The 18,566-nt window shown below is 43.0% G+C and overlaps 2 protein-coding genes across 2 annotated transcripts in view; one reads left to right on the top strand and one right to left on the bottom strand.

Annotated features, from left to right (window-relative positions):
- The window catches only part of zmym2 (zinc finger, MYM-type 2), a 40,046-nt gene extending 35,722 nt beyond the window's left edge, over positions 1-4,324 (top strand). Inside the window, exons 24-27 of the mRNA XM_020618935.1 lie at positions 870-984; positions 1,615-1,857; positions 2,121-2,271; positions 2,783-4,324. Of these exons, the coding sequence (XP_020474591.1) occupies positions 870-984; positions 1,615-1,857; positions 2,121-2,271; positions 2,783-3,005 (732 nt within the window). The 3' untranslated portion in view covers positions 3,006-4,324. The remainder of the gene's footprint in view (positions 1-869; positions 985-1,614; positions 1,858-2,120; positions 2,272-2,782) is intronic.
- A 12,088-nt stretch (positions 4,325-16,412) lies between these two features.
- Positions 16,413-18,566, bottom strand: part of gja3 (gap junction protein, alpha 3) — a 4,799-nt gene continuing 2,645 nt past the window's right edge. Inside the window, exon 3 of the mRNA XM_020618911.1 lies at positions 16,413-18,566. Within this exon, the coding sequence (XP_020474567.1) occupies positions 17,125-18,531 (1,407 nt within the window). The 5' untranslated portion in view covers positions 18,532-18,566 and the 3' untranslated portion in view covers positions 16,413-17,124.

Genomic DNA, 18,566 nt, shown 5'->3' on the forward strand with positions numbered 1-18,566 from the left:
TGCCTCTCCTTGCTCATTTGTTTTTATGCCGAAGTACTGCCATATAGCACTTCGCGCCCCTCGTTTGTCCACAAGTTGCGGGGTGGTGACTGTTACAGCAGCCATTCTCCTCTCCGTGCTCCTCTCTCTCTCTCTCTCTCTCTCTCTCCCTCTCCAACGTCTCTGCTCTCTCCAAGCTTTCCTTCTGCTCCGTTTGTTGCTCCAGTCCACGCTGCTCAGTGAGCAGAGGACGAGGAAGCTGTTTCCTGCTCTGTTTTCCTCTGTTGCGGGTGGGCGCTGCCGGCGGCGCTGCAAGTACCGGTCCCATCCAAATGCAGTATAGTACCATTTTAAATGCCTCGGTACCGCGGTACCATACTAGTACCGGTATATCGTGCAACACTAGAATGTTCACTTGCTGCCTAATGTACCCCACACACTGACAGGAGCCACTGTAACAGATAGTCAGTGTTATTCACGTCACCTCAGTGGTCATAATGTTATGGCTGATCGGTGTATAACTTGCTTTTTTGTCTTCATCTGTAGTTGTTTTGGAGGTAGGAACTGAAGTTGCAGTGTGTTTCTAGTAGGACAGATTTTACCTGTGCACGGTCTTCCCTCCTGCTCTCACATGTGAGCAGCAGCAGAACAGCATGGGTGCGGTCTGGAGCACAGTATTAAAGAAAGTCCTCTGGAGTGTGATTTTTACTGTCAGAAAAATGTAAGAAAACCTTTTTCTATCTGTAGAAAATAAGGCTGAAAGATCATTTTGGGTTTTTGTAAAGTTTGATCATGAAACACTTGAAAATGTCTTGCATCCTTTCTCGCCCTATTTTTTTTGGATTTATTTGTTTGACCTTTTTTAAAACACCGTTTTTATTTGTTTGAAGCATCTTCATGCCAGAGGATGGAAGGATGACCTGTTTAGTGACCCATGCTACCAGCAGTTTGGAGAGGAGCTTAACAGGGTCCTGAAGGACTGGCAGCCCAGTGTGCTTCCCGATGGTGAGTGTCCACTGCTTATACTTTTTCTGCTGGTCACATCCTGACATGTTGTGATTGCATTGTAATGTTATATTAGGAAACGGGCTCAACACAACAGTTCTTGAATGTTTTTTGTTCACATAAATAATAAACTATGTAGAATATAATAACACTTTATTCTACAGGCCCCATTTTTTCCCCCAGCTAATTTCCTTGAGACTTTCCTCTGAATTTCATAAAATTTTGCTCATATCTGGCTGTTAATTACTAATACAAAGTGGTGCACTTCCAGTTGTTTATTTTAATAAGTTATTAAAATGCTAATGAGAACTGCTAGGCTAGTGGTTAAGGCGCAGGCCTGGGTTCAAGTCAGGATTGCACGAGGAAGGGCATCCGGCGTTAAACACGTGCCAAATGTCAGCATGCAAGTTGTCAGTGTGACAATTCCCTGTGGCGACCCCTAAACGGGAAAAGCCAAAAGTGACTTTCTTTCTTATTAAAATGCTAATGAGAACTGATTTAACTTTTGATCCAAAAGTAAGTGGCAAGGGTGACAAATATTACTATATCGTCATCTTGGGCACTGAATAGGACGGCTAGGAATTGTTTATTTCCAAGAATGGGTTTTTAAGGATTTGAGTCTCTCTTCAGGTTCTCTATGGGGTCGAGTGGAGGAGCAGAGCCTGTGGAGCAGCCGGCATCTTGGCGAGCAGAGCCCCGCCGCTCTGCTGCGCTCTCTGGTCTACCTGAACACCAAATACTTTGGCCTGCGCACCGTGGAGCAACACCTCCGCCTCTCCTTCGCTAACGTGTACGGCCCTGACATGGTCCATCCTGTCACCAAGGAGACCACTGTCTGCATCCGAGTGCCTTCCATCTCTCAGGATCACCATGGTGAGGCTGCAACATGAACGTCCGTTTTCTGACCTTTCATACACAACCATCGTGGGTAAATGTATGTTGGAGTTTAGAGCTGAAACAATAAAACATCACTGTCCCAAGACTTTTCTTTGTATCCACACTTAAGCAGGTTGACATAATCATTGAGTGTGTCTTATTTGTAGCCTTTCATAACGAGATCAAACTTAAACCGAGTGTTATGTGAGTGTTTGATTCTTGCTCACAATCACATTTAAACTTTTTTTGCGATCCTTCAGTGCAAACAGAGTCTAGGAAGAGGAAGCGTAAATTGGAGGATGTCGATGGCGATCAGGACTATGCACAGGACAATGAGTCAGGAGGCTCCACCTTACACTGTCCTGTGAAGAAGCATGAGTGTCACTTATACGAGCTCTACAGAGCGAAGTGGTGGGTTTCATACCTCTACTGGTGCAGTTGACCCTAGTGAAATGTACAGTATGTTATCTTAGCTAACATCTCCCCAGACTGCTGCTGTATATACTGTGTCAGCGAAGCTTTGTGGTAATTGAACTGAGGGCCTTATCCAGGAGAGCAAATAGAAAGTTTGGTGTCTGTTGTCATCCCTAATTTAATTAACCAGTTGAATTTCTACATTTCTGAGTCCTGTGATTATAACTCATTGCTGTTCACATCCTGAAACCCAGTGTTGACAGATGAAAAATGAGGACTTACCAATACACAGTCTGTTGTCCAGATTCTTTTGATTAGTCAAGGAAATTTAAAACCTTTTCTTCTTCACCTTTTACCTTCACTTCTTACCACTTAATTGATATTTTTTACTCACTTTTGTGTGCCCGTTTCTCCATTTCTCTCCTCACTTCTTTCCTTCCCCCTGTGTTTCTCTTTACCTCATTCTGCACCCCTTTCATCTCCTCACTCCCTCCTTCCCTCCCTCCAGCCCTGCATTGTTACACGAGCGTTTAGATGTCTTCTATGTGCAGCCGGATGCGGCCTGCAGCCCCGATGAGCCACTGTGGTTCAGCTCCACGCCGCTGGAGCGACGGATCCTGGAGAGCCTCCTCACCAGAGTCCTCCTGGTCAGGGACGTTTACACAGACAAACAGCACCTGGAGGAAGATGAGGACGAAGGTGACGGGGGTGAAACGGTTGCGGGAGAGTAGCAGTGACTTGGACTTGGGTTAGTAGAGCCTAAACAGTCAGCGGAGGAGGATGAGGAAGAGGAGATGAGCTAGTGTGAGTGCTCTTCCCGTCTTATCGTCTGGTCCTCCTCATGTGCTCCTTGTTGACTTGTTTCCTCCTGGTGGCGTCCACAACAAGGGGCCTGAAAGTATAGAGGATGGTGAAAATGTTGAAGAGCTGCCCGCATTTATACTTGTGCTGAGGTATTCACAAACTGAGGAGGAAGAAGCAGTGAAGCTAGAGGACAAGAATTTTCCCTCCGGTCATAAAGCAGAAGGGAAGAACTGGCATAAATGTCTTCTGACGTCAGGAACCAGCTGGAATTAGCAGCTGGAGGAGAAAAAGATAAAAGGAGGTTGAGCTGTAATTTGTTCTCATGGTCAAAGTTAAATCAGGTTGAATGTGAGAAGCTAGGATGTGCTGTTGATCACTGCTAACAATTCTGAGGGTGTAATGTTCATTGTGCTCAAGCAAGCAGCTTAAAAATATTTGCATTATTAACAACAATCATACTTTAAGAAAAGTTATGTGGAGGCTACAAGGAGAGAAACACAGGGAGGAAGGGTCAGGATGATATGAGCGCTTTATGTCCTGCTCACCATCACTCTGGATGGAGAGACTGGAGCAGCCACTTAACAGTTGCACAACAGAGGGGAGAAGGCAGGGTAGAGTCTGGACAAACCCACCCAGAGGAGGAGACAGTCGTATGTTCCCAGCTGGTAGGTTGACACTCCATCTTCACATTGTCAATTAAAGGATGTTCTCAGGCCAACGTTAAACTACGGTTCCCAGCTTAGCAGTTAATCGTGTTTGCAACAACTGTTAAGTACTATTTTATAGTTAAATTTTATATTTTAATAGACAAACACTAGTCTGTTGCATCGTTGACAGCACCCATCAGTCATGCGCTTCTGTCCAGTGCTGTGTCATCTATGGAGTTTTCTCATTTCTACTGTTGCATTGGTCAATTAACTTGGTTTTGTGGATTTATGATTTGAAGGTTGTCAGTCAGTTCACAGTCAGAGAGACTTCCAAATTAGAAGTCTCTTTCTTTTGTAAGCCTCAGTCAGCTCAAACTGCACAGAGTGAACAAGGTGACATTACACTCTGTCTTAGAAGTGTTTGCTCTGTTTGTCATTTACGTCCACTGAAGCTTGTTTGACAGACAAATCCAAGTGTGCATTTCCTGTTTTGATGCGACCTCATCCCATGCATTGCCACTCAGCCCCTTTACATTGGGATGATATCACAGAAATACAACTCCTCCTCTAGGCCCCAGAAGTCTTTTACAAATATAAAATCTTCATGAAACAACAGTTAACAATAGAAACTATAGGGCCAGCTTGAGAGATTTTATAAGCTAGAATTTCTGGGTTTCCAATATGAGTTCAACGCAGCCTCTTCCTCAGTCAGGGCAACTGACTATCACACATTTCTCACATTAACTGGACTGATTTCACTCTTCCCATCATCTCACTCACTGCTCTTCCTCTTGTCATGACTGCTCTCAGGCGAAACTGCTGCACCACACAAGACTTCAGCTCATAAAAGCAAGGTTCATCACTGATCCCAGGACAGTAAAAGAGGACTTAACCTTGTGTTATTCCTCTTCAAACACGCGTGATTGCTGTGGTGCAGGGTAAAGGCGACCTACCAACATGCTGCATTTCTTTATGGGACATTAGGGCAACCTTCACTCATGCGATGTAGCATTATGTGCGTACTAAGCCCAGATCGGGTTGCTTTGAAGTGTAAATATCTCTGAAACAAGGGTTGTTGTTTTTTTGAGATGGAGTCGTTTGGAGGAAAGAAAAGCACCCAGTGGAACCTTAAGCTTGAAACCCTTCCACTTGGGAAGCCTCCTTTAGAAAGACTGATTATTTATTTCTCTTTACATTAGTTTGGCAGTGCCCTCTTAATGTTGGCATTTCCCTCTCAACTGTCATTCATTAAACACCTGCTGCAGTCCTGTGCCCCTGCCTCTCCCTCGTCCATTAAATGTCATCACTGCAGCAACCTGTTCAACATGAAGGATGTGGATTTTTCAGAGCCCAACAGACAGTTTTTGAACATTTCCCTTCTGCGTCTGTCCCCGTGTTTTGTATTTTTCTGCCATTTCTCCTTTAATCTTGATATGGTTTAGTTAAAAAACTGGGTGCTTACTAAGTGTCCTGTTTTCTCTTCCAAGCTGTTCTACCACTGCAAAGCAAATGCTTGTAACTAAGAAATGGTTGAACATTTGATTTTTTTTTTTCTTTCATAAACTAAACTCGTTTTCTTTCAGTGTTACTATCGGTTGTTCATTTCCTTTATTTTTTTATGTTAAACCTTGTTGTTTGTTAAATTGTTTTGAGTTTGATTATTTCAATAAATTGGACAAAGTTAAAGCCAAGTCAGAATTATTCATCTAATACGACTACAGCGTAACATTTCAGGAGCAAAGACGGCAGACTTAAAGGGACAACATGGGTCTGAATTTCTGATGCCAGGTCAGTGTCACCCGCCCAATGTCCAAACCTTAAGCGGTAGCTTGATGTGGAAGTTAACATAAACTGACCCTGGATCAGAGGGACTCAGATAACCTGGCTGACTAATACCCGCTGGACTCGGAGGCAGCAGCCAAACCTGCCCCAGGTTTGGACCTCCAGTTGACGCTGTGGCTGGCTGAAACGCCTAATGAGAATGTGCCTAACTGTACATACTGAAAGAGAGTGATTGTGAGCTGAACCTGTTATGTATGTGTGGGCTGATCTGCTGATACGGTCATGTTAAATAAATGATTTCATTTTCTAGACAGACTCTTCTATGGTGCTGTTTTGATTTAGCTGTAGTAAAAACAGTAAGATGGACATTAAGGGGTCAACTCATCACATACGGTAATAAATGATTATATCACTATATATAATGATGATATATGAACTCACCTGCCGTTATTGAGCTATAAGGTTTAATGTACTGAGAGAGAGACCTTAAGCTGCTAACCCAATACAGTGGAGGTGAGTATAGTGATTTTGTTCTCCTCAACACACTGAATGTTTAAGGAGTGTTGAAACCATTTGGTGTCCATCTGTTAATGGGTGAATTTATTTATATATTATGTGGTGACAAGGTGAGAAAAGCACCTGGAAGTGTTGGTGTGGGGCTTTCACACAGTAACTTGGCATGTAAATAGTTTAATAACATTTTAATGCGTTGTATTTGTATGTAACCGACCTATGAAGTTATATTTATAGCCTTAAAGTATCTGGAGGAATAACTAAAGATTTCTACATTCTTATAGGTGCTTTTGTGTCATTTGTTTCATGTATTTGGCATGAGTTTGTGCTAACAAAAGGATACTGTGCACGTGGGTTGAAAAGGGTTCAAAAACTGCTAAACAAAGACAATGCATAGAAATTCAGCAAATATGAACCAAAATCAACCTGGACTTCATCAAGCAGAGAGTTACAATAAAAACCGTTGACAGTGAGGTCTACAGATGATGTCGAGTGAGCAGGACATTGTTCCTCTTAAGACAAAAGCAACTCGGTTTTTTAAAACAAGTTTTTATTTGCATGTGGCTTTGAGTTGACAGAAGAAAACCAGAAGTCAAAGCCTCATAGCATAAAACCAAACCTACCTACAGAGCTACAGTAGCATCAGAGCCAGGAGGAGGAACGTCTGACCTTCTAGTGAACCGACCTTTTCAAAGAGTCAGGGTTATTTACAGTAGGTTGTGCAAACTCTCCAAAAAGACCCACTGTTTATTTATGTGGTGGTTGAATGTCTCGCTCTAAAACCATGGGCATGAATCTTCTGCTTTAACACCCTCTGCTCTTCTGGTTTCAGGCTACCTACCAGATTTTTGAACCTGGTAGCAGGGACTTGCTCCCACCGATCCACCAGAGCATTAGTGATGTTGGTATTCCGGTTCATCCCACAGGTGTTGGATGGAATTGAGGTCAGGGCTCTGTACAGGTCAGCCAAACTTTTCCAAACTGAACTGGAAAAGTCATTTGTTTACTGACCTCTATTTCTGCCTTGGCGGCAGGGTCTTCCCTGAATTGTAATCACAAAGTTGGAAACACATTTTTTATCTAAAATAAAAATTCTTCTTAACAGATTTTACTTACCACCAAATCATTTCTCAAAATGAGACCTTGTTTCAGTAGAGTCACACTTTGATTGCCCACCATTAAATCTATTCAAACATACATGGTAGAAAACCTGCACACTAACAATAAAAAAAAAAACAAAATCATGTTTTGTCTTGGAGCATAATCAGATTTTGCATCTATGGCTCAAAATATTTGTATTGACCTTTTGAAAGAAATTTCCAAGACAAATCACTGACACATTAACTTAGGTTGGTCGACTAATTCTGCTTCATGTCAGAACTTTAGTCGTTCTGGGGTGTAATGATGTAGCTCACTCATGAGTGATGACTAAATTCATCCTTAAAGGGTAAGGTTGCTGCTGCTTTATTTTTATTTTTTTTCTACCGTCTACAGATCTCATGAACAGAACTAATAATCCTCCACCTTGTCTACCCTGCCTGTGGCACTCCACTCCCATTGGTTTCTACTGAAGGTACATCTCGTTCACATATATAGGCAGTTTTCCCTAAGACAGCTGGTGAGTTTAGTTTTCAACAAATGTTGCTCAGACAAGAGTGAACATTACATTTGTTTGGGGCTATTTTCAGCAGCAGATCAGTACACATTTGGTACATGGTGCATATGGGACTGAGTCTAAATACACTACAGTGTGTGTGTTTGTGGTGACAAAACATGTCTGCCAGTGTAGTGGTATGTTTTAATAGTTTTTAGATAACAGTTTTTGGCACAGAGGAGGACGTGTTATGTGGGCAGTTCTTGTTGAGTGTTTCATAGGATTTGAGAATTAAGGAAAATACTGGTTTATCCTGCAGGCTACTGAAGGCAGACATTTTCCACAGGACAAACAAATGAATGGCCAGAGGGCAAGGTGCTTCTGTGTTTGTGTCTGAGTGCTGAAAAGGAGCACTCTCCTGTTTCTCCCAGTGGGGGGCGCTACACATTCACTGTGAACCCCTGCCCATAACTGGCAGTGGATTTCTTAGCACCACCATCAGACATGTTGTTAAACTGTAACATCCATCATCAGCTGCAGGATGAGTTGCTGCTTCGCTGAGCTTTTGTGTCAGGACCTGTGACTGACAAGAGGTTCGTCTGCAGCCGGCTGACATAAGGCGTCCTCCCCTCTCCTCCCATAAATCTGTACACACTTCATCTCATCCTCCCTGCCCTCAGCCTTGCCCACCCAACCTCCACACTGACGAAACATCAACTTTAACCTTGTGGAGGCTTTAAGGAGGAAAAAGAAAAACATCATTGTCCCATTTCACCTCACTTTTTTGAAGAGATTGATAGGTGTAGGTATAAAACATGATGACAAAACCCAATTTTTTGAAGAGGCAAGCTTTTTTCTTTCTGAGCTATCTATCAGAGTTGGATAGACGCCAGTAACTTGTCCCATTTATCTAAAGCTAAAACGTCCCTGTGCGCCCACACAGCCGGGCCTGTGTTGGAGCAGTTTGGGTGTAAAAACATTTTTTCACCCTGGTGGGGTTTTTTGTTTGGGCTCAATCCCCAGCTCTTTCATGGGGCATTAAGAAAGCGCTGTGCTCAGCAGGGTCATGTGGGTGAGGCCCAGGGGGTGGACTATAGGTGGCGATTAGGGCCTCTAATGTGCAATGAATCCTTTTTGAATCACATGATATGAACTTAATGATAAAACAACAGTGACTGGGAGGGGGGAGCTTCTGAGTGTGTGTGTGTGTGGATGCAGTGTACAGCTACACAGAGGACAAGAGGGCAGGAATAGATGACAACTGCATTTCTCAGGTTGTGTGCCTCAACGCATGGTGCACAACTGGCTGAAGAGTTTAGTTGGGACAGCTGGGATTTGGGTTAAAGTGCAGCACCAATATTTCCCACAGTTTCCTTTCTCCCATCCTGGTGGATATAGTTGTTTCTGCTTTTATTTTCTTACATGGTTCTGCAAACTGCACCAAAATGTCCACCAACTCTTGTTTCTAGTATGTTGCAGAAGAAGTTGTGACTTCTTCCAAACTGAGGATGACAATATCTGGATTACATTTGATGGACCGACACAGGACACAGGTGTGACCTTTGGCAAAAGAGTTTCAAAGAATATTTCTTTCATGTTAAAACATTTGATAGTTGTATTGCTTTCTAACTGAAAGATAAACATGAGTCTCAGTAGGTTGAGAGAAGCAATGCAAAACACAGGTGTCGAGCTTAAGTCCATCCATCCATTATCTATGCCGCTTATCCTGAAGAGGGCCGTGGAGGGCTGGAGCCAATCCCAGCTGGCACTGGGCAAGAGGCGGGGTCCACCCTGGACAGGTCTCCAGTCTATCACAGAAGCTTAAATATGATCTGTTATAAATCAAAATGTTTTACAATAAACGTCCAGCAGCAACAAGATAAAAGGGTGTTGCATGGTGGTTCACCAGTAACTCTGCTGTTTGCAGACATTGTGTATATGTACAAAACGTCAGACCTTTGTCGGGTAAGACTTAATTTGCAGTAGCATATTAACATCACCTGTGGACTCTACCAATCAGAGGCCAGAAACACCTCCCATCATCCAGCAAATAAATATTAAAAAGCTGCATCAGCTAGAAACAGACATAGCACACACATAGTATCTCAGAATGATCAAACTCATTTTTAAGTAGATTCTCTCAAATGAGCTGCAAAAGCCTTTGTTGAAACTATATTGAAAATGTTACAACTGAAGCTGACTGCAATCTGTTTCAGGTCTGTGGTGACTGCTCCTGCCAGGTCACATAAGGTCACTGTGGTACAGAGCAAAGTGAGGACATGCTGCCACTTTTTACATGTGTGTAAGTATTTACTTGTGTTTGGTTGTGTTTGGTCTGCAGAGACAGAGAAAGACTTGATGGAGAAGACCTTTCACGCTGTTACTTAATTTCTGTATTTCATCTTTAGGGAACCGTGATGAACTGGTGCATGAAATGAGCCAGGTGCATTGTGGGCACTGTGTCCGCACCCTGACCTGACCTGCAGGTGTCCCAGCAGAGCTGACCTCTCCTCATGCAAGTCTTTAATCCATGCAGCCATGCATGGGTTAAACCATAACCCATGCACCCTTTTCACTGGACGGAGTCAAAACAAGCTGTGCTGCATGGCCACACACGAACCAATGCTGCAATGTTACATCATTTATAGTATTAACAACCACAGTGAGTGTGGAAAAGGCCCATATTTAAGTGAATTACATTCAAAATGCAATAGACTTAATAGATTTTTTACTTATTTGGACTTTTCTGGCTTTTTTTTTATCATTAATGGAACAAAACAACAAAAACAAACAAAACAAAAAACAGTTCGACTGCCCAATGAAACTATCCATCCATCCATTTTCCTCCGCTTATCCGGAACCGGGTCGCGGGGGCAGCAGTGTAAGCAAAGATGCCCAGACTTCCCTCTCTCCAGACACTCCCTCCAGCTCCTCCGGGGGAATGTCGAGGCGTTCCCAGGCCAGCCGAGAGACATAGTCCCTCCAGCGTGTCCTGGGTCTTCCCCGGGGCCTCCTCCCGGTGGGACATGCCCGGAACACCTCCCTAGGAAGGCGCCCAGGAGGCATCCGAAAGAGATGCCCGAGCCACCTCAGCTGGCTCCTCTCGATGTGGAGGAGCAGCGGTTCTACTCTGAGCTCCTCCCAGGTGACTGAGCTCCTCACCCTATCTCTAAGGGTGCGCCCGGCCACCCTGCGGAGGAAGCTCATTTCGGCCGCCTGTATCCGGGATCCTGCCCTTTCGGTCATGACCCAAAGCTCATGAAACTAATTGACCAGAATATATCAGAGAAATTTAAGGATTAATTGAAGTATCTGTTGAGATTTCTAAAGTTAAGAAGTCTAAAACTTTCTGATCAGTTACTTGTTGTGGAACAAAACACTGAAGTTAATGCATTTTCTCTGAAAGTCAGTAAATTCTGGATCCAAGAGGGCTCAGGCTCAGCTGTACAGTAACTGTCTTTGTGTCCTCTTTATTGAACAAAATAAAAGGACACATCTTACTGATTTCACTTTGCAATCCATTGTTAGTGCTGCACTAGGGTATAAGTTTGAGGTATTTACACCGATCAGGCATGACATTATGACCACCTGTACATCCATATTCACTTCAATGCAACACTTCTGCCTTAACATGTGTGTTTATGAGGCTCAAAGTGTTTCAGTTTTTAGTGAAATTGTCATAAATGTATAAATTCTATTATATGTTCATTATTGAGGTCATAGTTAAGGTGGTGTTGTACTGGACTACATTATATTCAGAGCTGTCTGTATATTTGTGTCCTGCCCAGTGACATACATGAGAGGGTCAGAATATTAGGAACACCTCTGAATATAATATAAGGTACACACTTTGTACCTCAGAGGGAAAAACGTTTTCATCCACATCTATCTGACATCTTTAGTTATAGTTACTTGCAGAACCACCGTTTGTCATAAGGGTGATGTATGAAAATGAATTTTCTGATTTACAGTTGTTTTTGTTTACTGGATATCTTCTTTTTTAAATAACATTGAGGTCACATGATCTGTTTAAAAAACAAAAACACTTAGATGTTTAACAGTCTGGTGCCACACTAGTAAAGTTTTTGTCAGACAAGTCAACATTCTTCCATGAGCCAGCAGTCAGGCTCCCAGAAACAAATTCATCACGCTATCACATTCCTGAAATACACAAAGAGGGTCTGAGGTATTTGTGCTGTGGGCTGAGTGTTAATTTGTTAGATGATTAAAGGCTAAATATAGCAGCCTCCTGACTCTGAGCTGTAGATGGGTGACTCTGTGGCAAACGTTCTCTTCCTGTAGTGTCACTTTTCCACCATAGGACCACATGGGGCTTTACTGGGGCTACAGGGTTCAGACTGGGTAAAAACCATCACTGAAAAGCCCATCATAACCTTGCGACTTAATGTAGACAAATAACTGTCTGAGAACATCTACCCTAAAGTACACAGATCATGTTCCTGTAAAATTATTCAGGATCTATAAAATAAAGAATTACTGCTAATTTCAACTATGTAGTTAAAACTGCATTTTAATGTCATCGGATGACATTCCACCCCTGTTGGATCCTCTGTCCACCTGATCCAAATGTCCCTGAAAACCATTAAGCTGTGTTTGGTCCTGCAATGGAAACAAAACTGCTAACTGAGTGATGGCTGAGGCCCCCAGTCAGTCGTGCCAACACATGAACTATCTCCCATCACTCTTCAGCCACTGGACCCAAGAGCCTGACACTCATGTATTGAACTTTGTTGTCAGACTCGGTGCCAGATATCCTGTGCAAAGTAATCCTTCCTAAACTCAGGCTATTTTATGAGTCACTGCAGTACTGTTTTAGCCTCTTTTAGCTTATTGTTTTGGTTTTACAGGCACACAGACCCAAACATTAGCACAGTGAAGTCCCTGCAGATTTTTGTCAGAATATGGTGGAGACAAATCTGAGCTAGGGAGAATAGATATTAGACCTTTGAAGCATTTGTTAGGTGGACAGAAAACATGATAATGTTTGCTTTCTGCTGGTTGTGTAAGTAGGCAAATGTTTGCTAGCATGTTAGACATAACATGTGATCCACTTTATTTGTTTTGAATGTCTCCAGGCTTCAACCAGCGAGAGAGAAGGTCAGGAAGAGAGAGATGTGGGAGAGGAGGCCTGGCAGCCACTCACTGCTGTGGGGGAGCCAGCTAGTGCAGCAGTGACAGGTCAGACGAACAGCACAATGTGTAGTTGTTCCTCTACATATCGGAGAGTCTTGCTTTGCTGCTGCCCACTGTGCTCAAAGCTCATGTATTACTGTGGGTGTATCATGTATTACTTGTTTGCAAATTGTCGCTTCTTGTGAGGATACAGAGTGAGTTAGTGATAGATATGTGACTCTCAGGTGCGAGACTCACACACGTTTGGCTGTGTCTGTGGCTCAGCCTTGCATTGTGACATTCACTGCTAGAATGAGGCCGTGGGATGCTGGGAGGTCAGTGGTCAAAGCCCTATAAAGAGAGTAATATCAAAAATGCACAAAAGGTCTCCTGTGGGCACCATATAATGTTGGATGTGCTGGATTCAGTTAAGTTCAATTTTATTTGTATAGCCCAATTCACAACAAAAATCATCTCATGGCACTTTACATAGAGAAAACCCAACAAATCCCCCTTGAGCAAGCGCTTGATGACAGTGGAGAAGAACTCCTCCCTGGATGTCTTGTATTTTTCTCTAGCTTAATGAGGATAAGATGTAATTTAATTTTCCCCATGTCAATTGAAATGAAACAAAAACTGCCAAATAATACCAAGATTTCTACCAGAAATTTTATTTAAATCTAAATGATTCCGTCCTTTTTTTTATCAGTCGAGAAAATCAAAGTATTAATCCTCTGCATTTAACCCAAAATGCTGCTTCTTGGCATACCGAGCTGTACACCCCCGTTTTCACATTCATTCACTGGCTTCACAGTGATGCTATAATACAGATAATTTTACCATGGCATGGTGGCGATGTGGTATGGTCTTGTAAGCCAAAGATCATGGGTTTGATCCCTGTTCATACCTCGATCCTGGTGTTGATTATTACATGCATATAACCTCCCTATATTGGCTGTTTGGAAACGGACAGAAGGTCAGGCCTCCTTGGCTTTGTTACCATCTGTGGACCCATCACAATAATGTTTTCTGTATAGTAACTACGTTTTATCTTGTGGGGAGTCATGTCTGAAGTCCTCTTTTGTGACTCCAGTCTATAGCTCTGCATCAATAGGATAAATGAATTTCATTCATTGTGTAACGTTAAACTGGAAGCAAGAACAATTAATATGGTACAAAAATGTATTATTATTTATTTAGTAACAGTTCTGTAAACATCTGAGGTAAATGAACATTTACACCAACTTGTTCTTTAAAAATAATCATTTGTACACAAGGCACTTATGTTGTTTAAGACAGCATTGGAAACAGGTTGCTGTTCTGAGCACTGTGAGATGGTTCCTACTCTCCATCAAGCCAGAGACATCATTCTGGATGAAACATAAGAGGGGAGAGCTTGAAGGGCTCACAGAGATGAGAGGCTATAAGCACAACACTGTGTCAGGGCTTTGTATGCAAGGCTAGGGAAGGGCCAGCTACCTAAGCTAGCACTGTCTCAACAGTGGAGGTGTCTGATCTGCTGTTTAACCAGAGTTCCAACCAGTCTGGAAGAGCATACTGAGTGAACACAGGAAAACACCTTCACTGTTTTTATTTTGTTTCTCTTGCTGCTGTTTTATTTTTTATATTTGAGCTTCAGATAAATAACGGTTTTTAAACCAACTGCTTTTTTGTGAAAACCCACTATGTTTTGGATTTCAGACTTTTTTGCTTTGAGATTGGCAGTTTAGTGTCACGCTCGCTCGGTTGCTATCAGCATTAGCAGCTGTCTTTCCTAAATGTGCAAATCTTTAACTACCAAAATGTACACTTTAGGAATCAAAAGCAAATGCAGATCTTTTTTGTCATTTTGAACAAGAAACATTGCAATTATGCTGTGTATATTCTTCTCTTTTGTGTTTCTTTTTGCACTAAATGTCAGCAACAGAAATAAGATGCAGTAAGAAATATTGTACCTACATGGGTACAGATACTCTTGAACCATAGAGTACCATCATTTTGGGGCTTTCCCCACCTGCATGAATTATTTAAAAAAGCCTCACTTCACTGTATCAACCTGCACATTAACTGCTGGGTGTAAATTACTGTGGACAACAGTATTTATACTTAATTGTGTTATGTCCTGCAAGTGCAATATGTCCATTTACTGAGTTTGCACACGGTGTGTGTACTTCCAACTCTGCCTCAGAAGTGAACTCACAGGATAATACAGCAGATTAAGGGTATGTTAAAGTCTGTAAATAAGGCAACTTTCTGAAAGTGAGTTCTTGGTTTGTGAATGAACAGAACAGCACAGTAACACAACAGAGACAGAAGTTAAAAGTTTGGGTTTCTAATGATCTCTAAGAATCAAGATGAACACAACAAAATAGAAGCCATCAAGGTCAACTGCACCGCGAAATGTTGATACTTGTGATGCCAGTGATTGTATTCTTTAATCATAGCTGTTTTGCAGTCACAAACTACAGCAAGTATGCAGTTTATAAGTAAAATTCATTTTGGTTTTAAATATTGCACTTTTCAGAATAAAACCAATAAAGAACCATGTGAAATGTGAAAATCATTTAACTCCCAAAGTTGATCTCAACCTTTAGTAGCAGTGGTTAAAAATGGGGTTTTGGGTTTGAGGGCAAACCTATCTGCCAACAATCTAACTAAAAACTGGCCGTTTCAAGTCTAACCTAAGAGTTTTGTGAGGTTGTCTGAATGAGCCATGAGAAAATTTTCATTTGCAAAATTTCAAGAAGGCGATATCTCATCATTTGTTTCGTTAGTGGAGAACATTTTTTCTCTTGTAGACATGTTGATTGGAGGTGACGTTGACAGAGGCAAGCATAAGGGACTGCTCTTATGTCCATTTTATAAACTAGCAGCAATGTTTTGATTTCTGTTATTGACAATGTAGTGTTTGTAGAGATTCAGGTGAATTCAGGGCATTACATGGATGAATTCTACCAGTGGTTTTGACACGTAAGCCATCCATACTGTGCCTATGTCTGTTTATTTTGAGGACTCTGGGAATATCACAGCAGTCCATTTCTGTTCATCTCAGCTGCAGTATTCAGTGGGTGAATCCCAGTTCTCTTAAGTGTCTCCATGTTTCCTTCACTTGTGTCTTTTCTTTGCATCATGGTCCTGTCCATGTAAGATGCAAGGAAAAGATGGGAGGTAAAAAGATGAAGAGGAAATGTTGTAAGAAACATGAGACATCCTTCTAGTCCTTCATCTAAAGCATCCATTCACCAACTGATTTCTGATATATAGGTGTATTGGTCCATAAAAGACTTCGGCAAAGGGTGACGTTCATGTATCCTCACTCATGGTTCCTCAAGCAGCCTCCTCGCTCCTTGCTCCAAAGAGCAGGAATAAAGAACTTTGGGATGTTCTTCAAGATGCTGAACTGGAATGACTTCTATGTATATCAAACAAGGATGAAGGAGCACATTTGGTAAATCCCAATTCCATTATTTGATTATTCTTCACATCCCAAAGCTCTTGTTCCTGCTCTGAGGTGTGAGGAGGCAACTGGAGGAGCCATGAGCAAGGATGCATTAGTGCGCAAATCATTTATAGACTGACATGCCCCTTTATCGGAAATCAGTTGGTGACTGGATGCTTCAGATGAAGGACTGGAGAAAAGGTCATCTTATGTCTCAGAACGCATTTTCTTTTTCCTTACATCTTAGGAAGGAAAAGATGTAAGTGATGGAAAGGTGGAGGCACTTAGGGGAATTAAGATTCACCTTCTGTCTCTAGAAGAAGTGCTGCAATGAATCATGGGTAAAACCAACCTGGTCACTTTTGCCATGCTAATTTGTCAGTGAATCGGTGAGTCGTAGAGCTAGGCTAGCCTGCACACAAGGACCACAATACAGGTAATGTGTTTTGATGAAATTACTTCCTGAATGAATTATATTTAACACAATAGGTGTTTGTTTAGTAAAATCCTGGAAATGCTGCAGCAAAAGACCTTCCAGGTTAACGGTCAAATGGACCAAGTTGTAGTGCAACTCAGTGCACATTCTCACCAATTTGACTACGAAACTAAATTAAAATGATGTACAAGATATATGGGTGAATTGTCTGGCTACACATTGAATAACTGGTTTCTCCACTGTCATTGTTTTGGATCATTTGGATTTTGATTTTGCAACTCACCGACTGCACTAAACCACCAGCTGTTGCGAACCAAGTATTTCACATTTTTCTGCTATTATGCTTTCCTGTCTCTTGTCACCTTGCTCTCTCTCTCTCATTTTTTGCATTATGCGTGTGTGTTATTTTTGTGGTACTGTGAATCACTATGTTTGGGGTGGGTCTGAGGGAAGCCAGATGTTGGTGAGGGAGGTTTCAGGGACATGAGAGAGTTGAGGAGACCTAGATAGCCAGGTCACTCAGCCTGGCCCTGATGCTGCTGCTTTTGCTGGCCCGACTGAGCCGCCGAAGGTCTGTGCTGACTGTTACTGGGGGCTCATGCATCTCCACTGTGGTGGTTGTGACGTGGCCTTCCTCCTGCTCGTTCTTCCCCCCACCCCAGCTTCCTGTGTTGGAGGCAGTGCCCTGGCTGCTGCTACTGGAGGCAGCGATGGTGGTTGTATTGGTGATGTTGGTGTTACTGGTGGTGTTACTGGTGGGAAGGAGCAGTGCAGCATTGACCAGCTGCTGCTGCTCCTTGTCTGCACTGGTGGAGGAAGAGGAGGATGGGCAAGGTGAGGTGGCCTTCATTTCCCGAGTCTGCTGCTCGGTGGCGAGGTTGGCCCAGTTCTGCTGTGCAGCCAGCCTGTGGTTGTTGTTGTTGCTGATGTAGTAGTGGGAAGAGGGGGGAGGCTGGCGTAGGGACTCTTCCTGCTGGAGGTCGTCAATCTTGAACTCCGCTTTTGAGGGAACTGCTGCTGGCCCTATGGGTGGCAAGAATGCCCCACCCCCTGAAATCATATCTGTGTAGTTTGGAGGATAGCTGAGGCTGGATGGGGCAGTTCTCGAGGCCGAGGCCAAACACTCTGGTTCCACAATGTCAACGCGGTGCAGAGACTCATGGTCAGGGGCAAACTCATTTGTCATTCCTTGTTTAAATTTCTTCCATCCAAGGTGATAGATCTCTAACAAATTTAGGAAAAGAGACACACAAGCCACCACAAGCATAAATTTAATAAAAATAGTCTTTTCGGTGGGCCTCGATATGAAGCAGTCAACAGTGTTGGGGCAGGGCCAACGTGCACACTTGTATAGGGCACTCAGCTGGAAGCCATAGAGGAAATACTGCCCCAAAATGAATCCAACTTCAAACAGGGTTTTGAAAATAATGTTGAACACATAGGTACGCAGCAGTGTGCCTCTAATATGGATTTTGCCATGCTCATCCCTGATTGGTGGCTTCTCCTTCTTGCCACCTACTCCTCCATTTCTGTAAAGGAGTTCTTTCTCCTCTTGGAATCTGTTTGCTTTGTGCATCTCCTCCTTCTCTTTCCGCTTCTCCTCCATGCGGACAATGTGTAGCACGTGGCCCAGGTAGATGAGAGTTGGTGTGGACACGAAGATGATCTGGAGCACCCAGAAGCGGATGTGCGAGATGGGGAAGGCCTCATCGTAGCAAACATTCTCACAACCAGGCTGTTGGGTGTTGCAGGAGAAGTCGGACTGCTCGTCGCCCCACACCTCTTCGGCCGCGGCCCCCAGCACCAGGATCCTGAAGATGAAGAGAACAGTCAGCCAGACTTTGCCGATGACTGTCGAATGCTCCTGAGCATTCTCCAACAGCCGCCCCAGAAAGCTCCAGTCGCCCATGCTTTAAAATTTCTAACCTATGGAGAAAGTACAGG

The sequence above is a fragment of the Monopterus albus genome, unplaced genomic scaffold (assembly GCF_001952655.1).
Source record: "Monopterus albus unplaced genomic scaffold, M_albus_1.0 scaffold211.1, whole genome shotgun sequence".
NCBI classification, from domain to species: domain Eukaryota; kingdom Metazoa; phylum Chordata; class Actinopteri; order Synbranchiformes; family Synbranchidae; genus Monopterus; species Monopterus albus.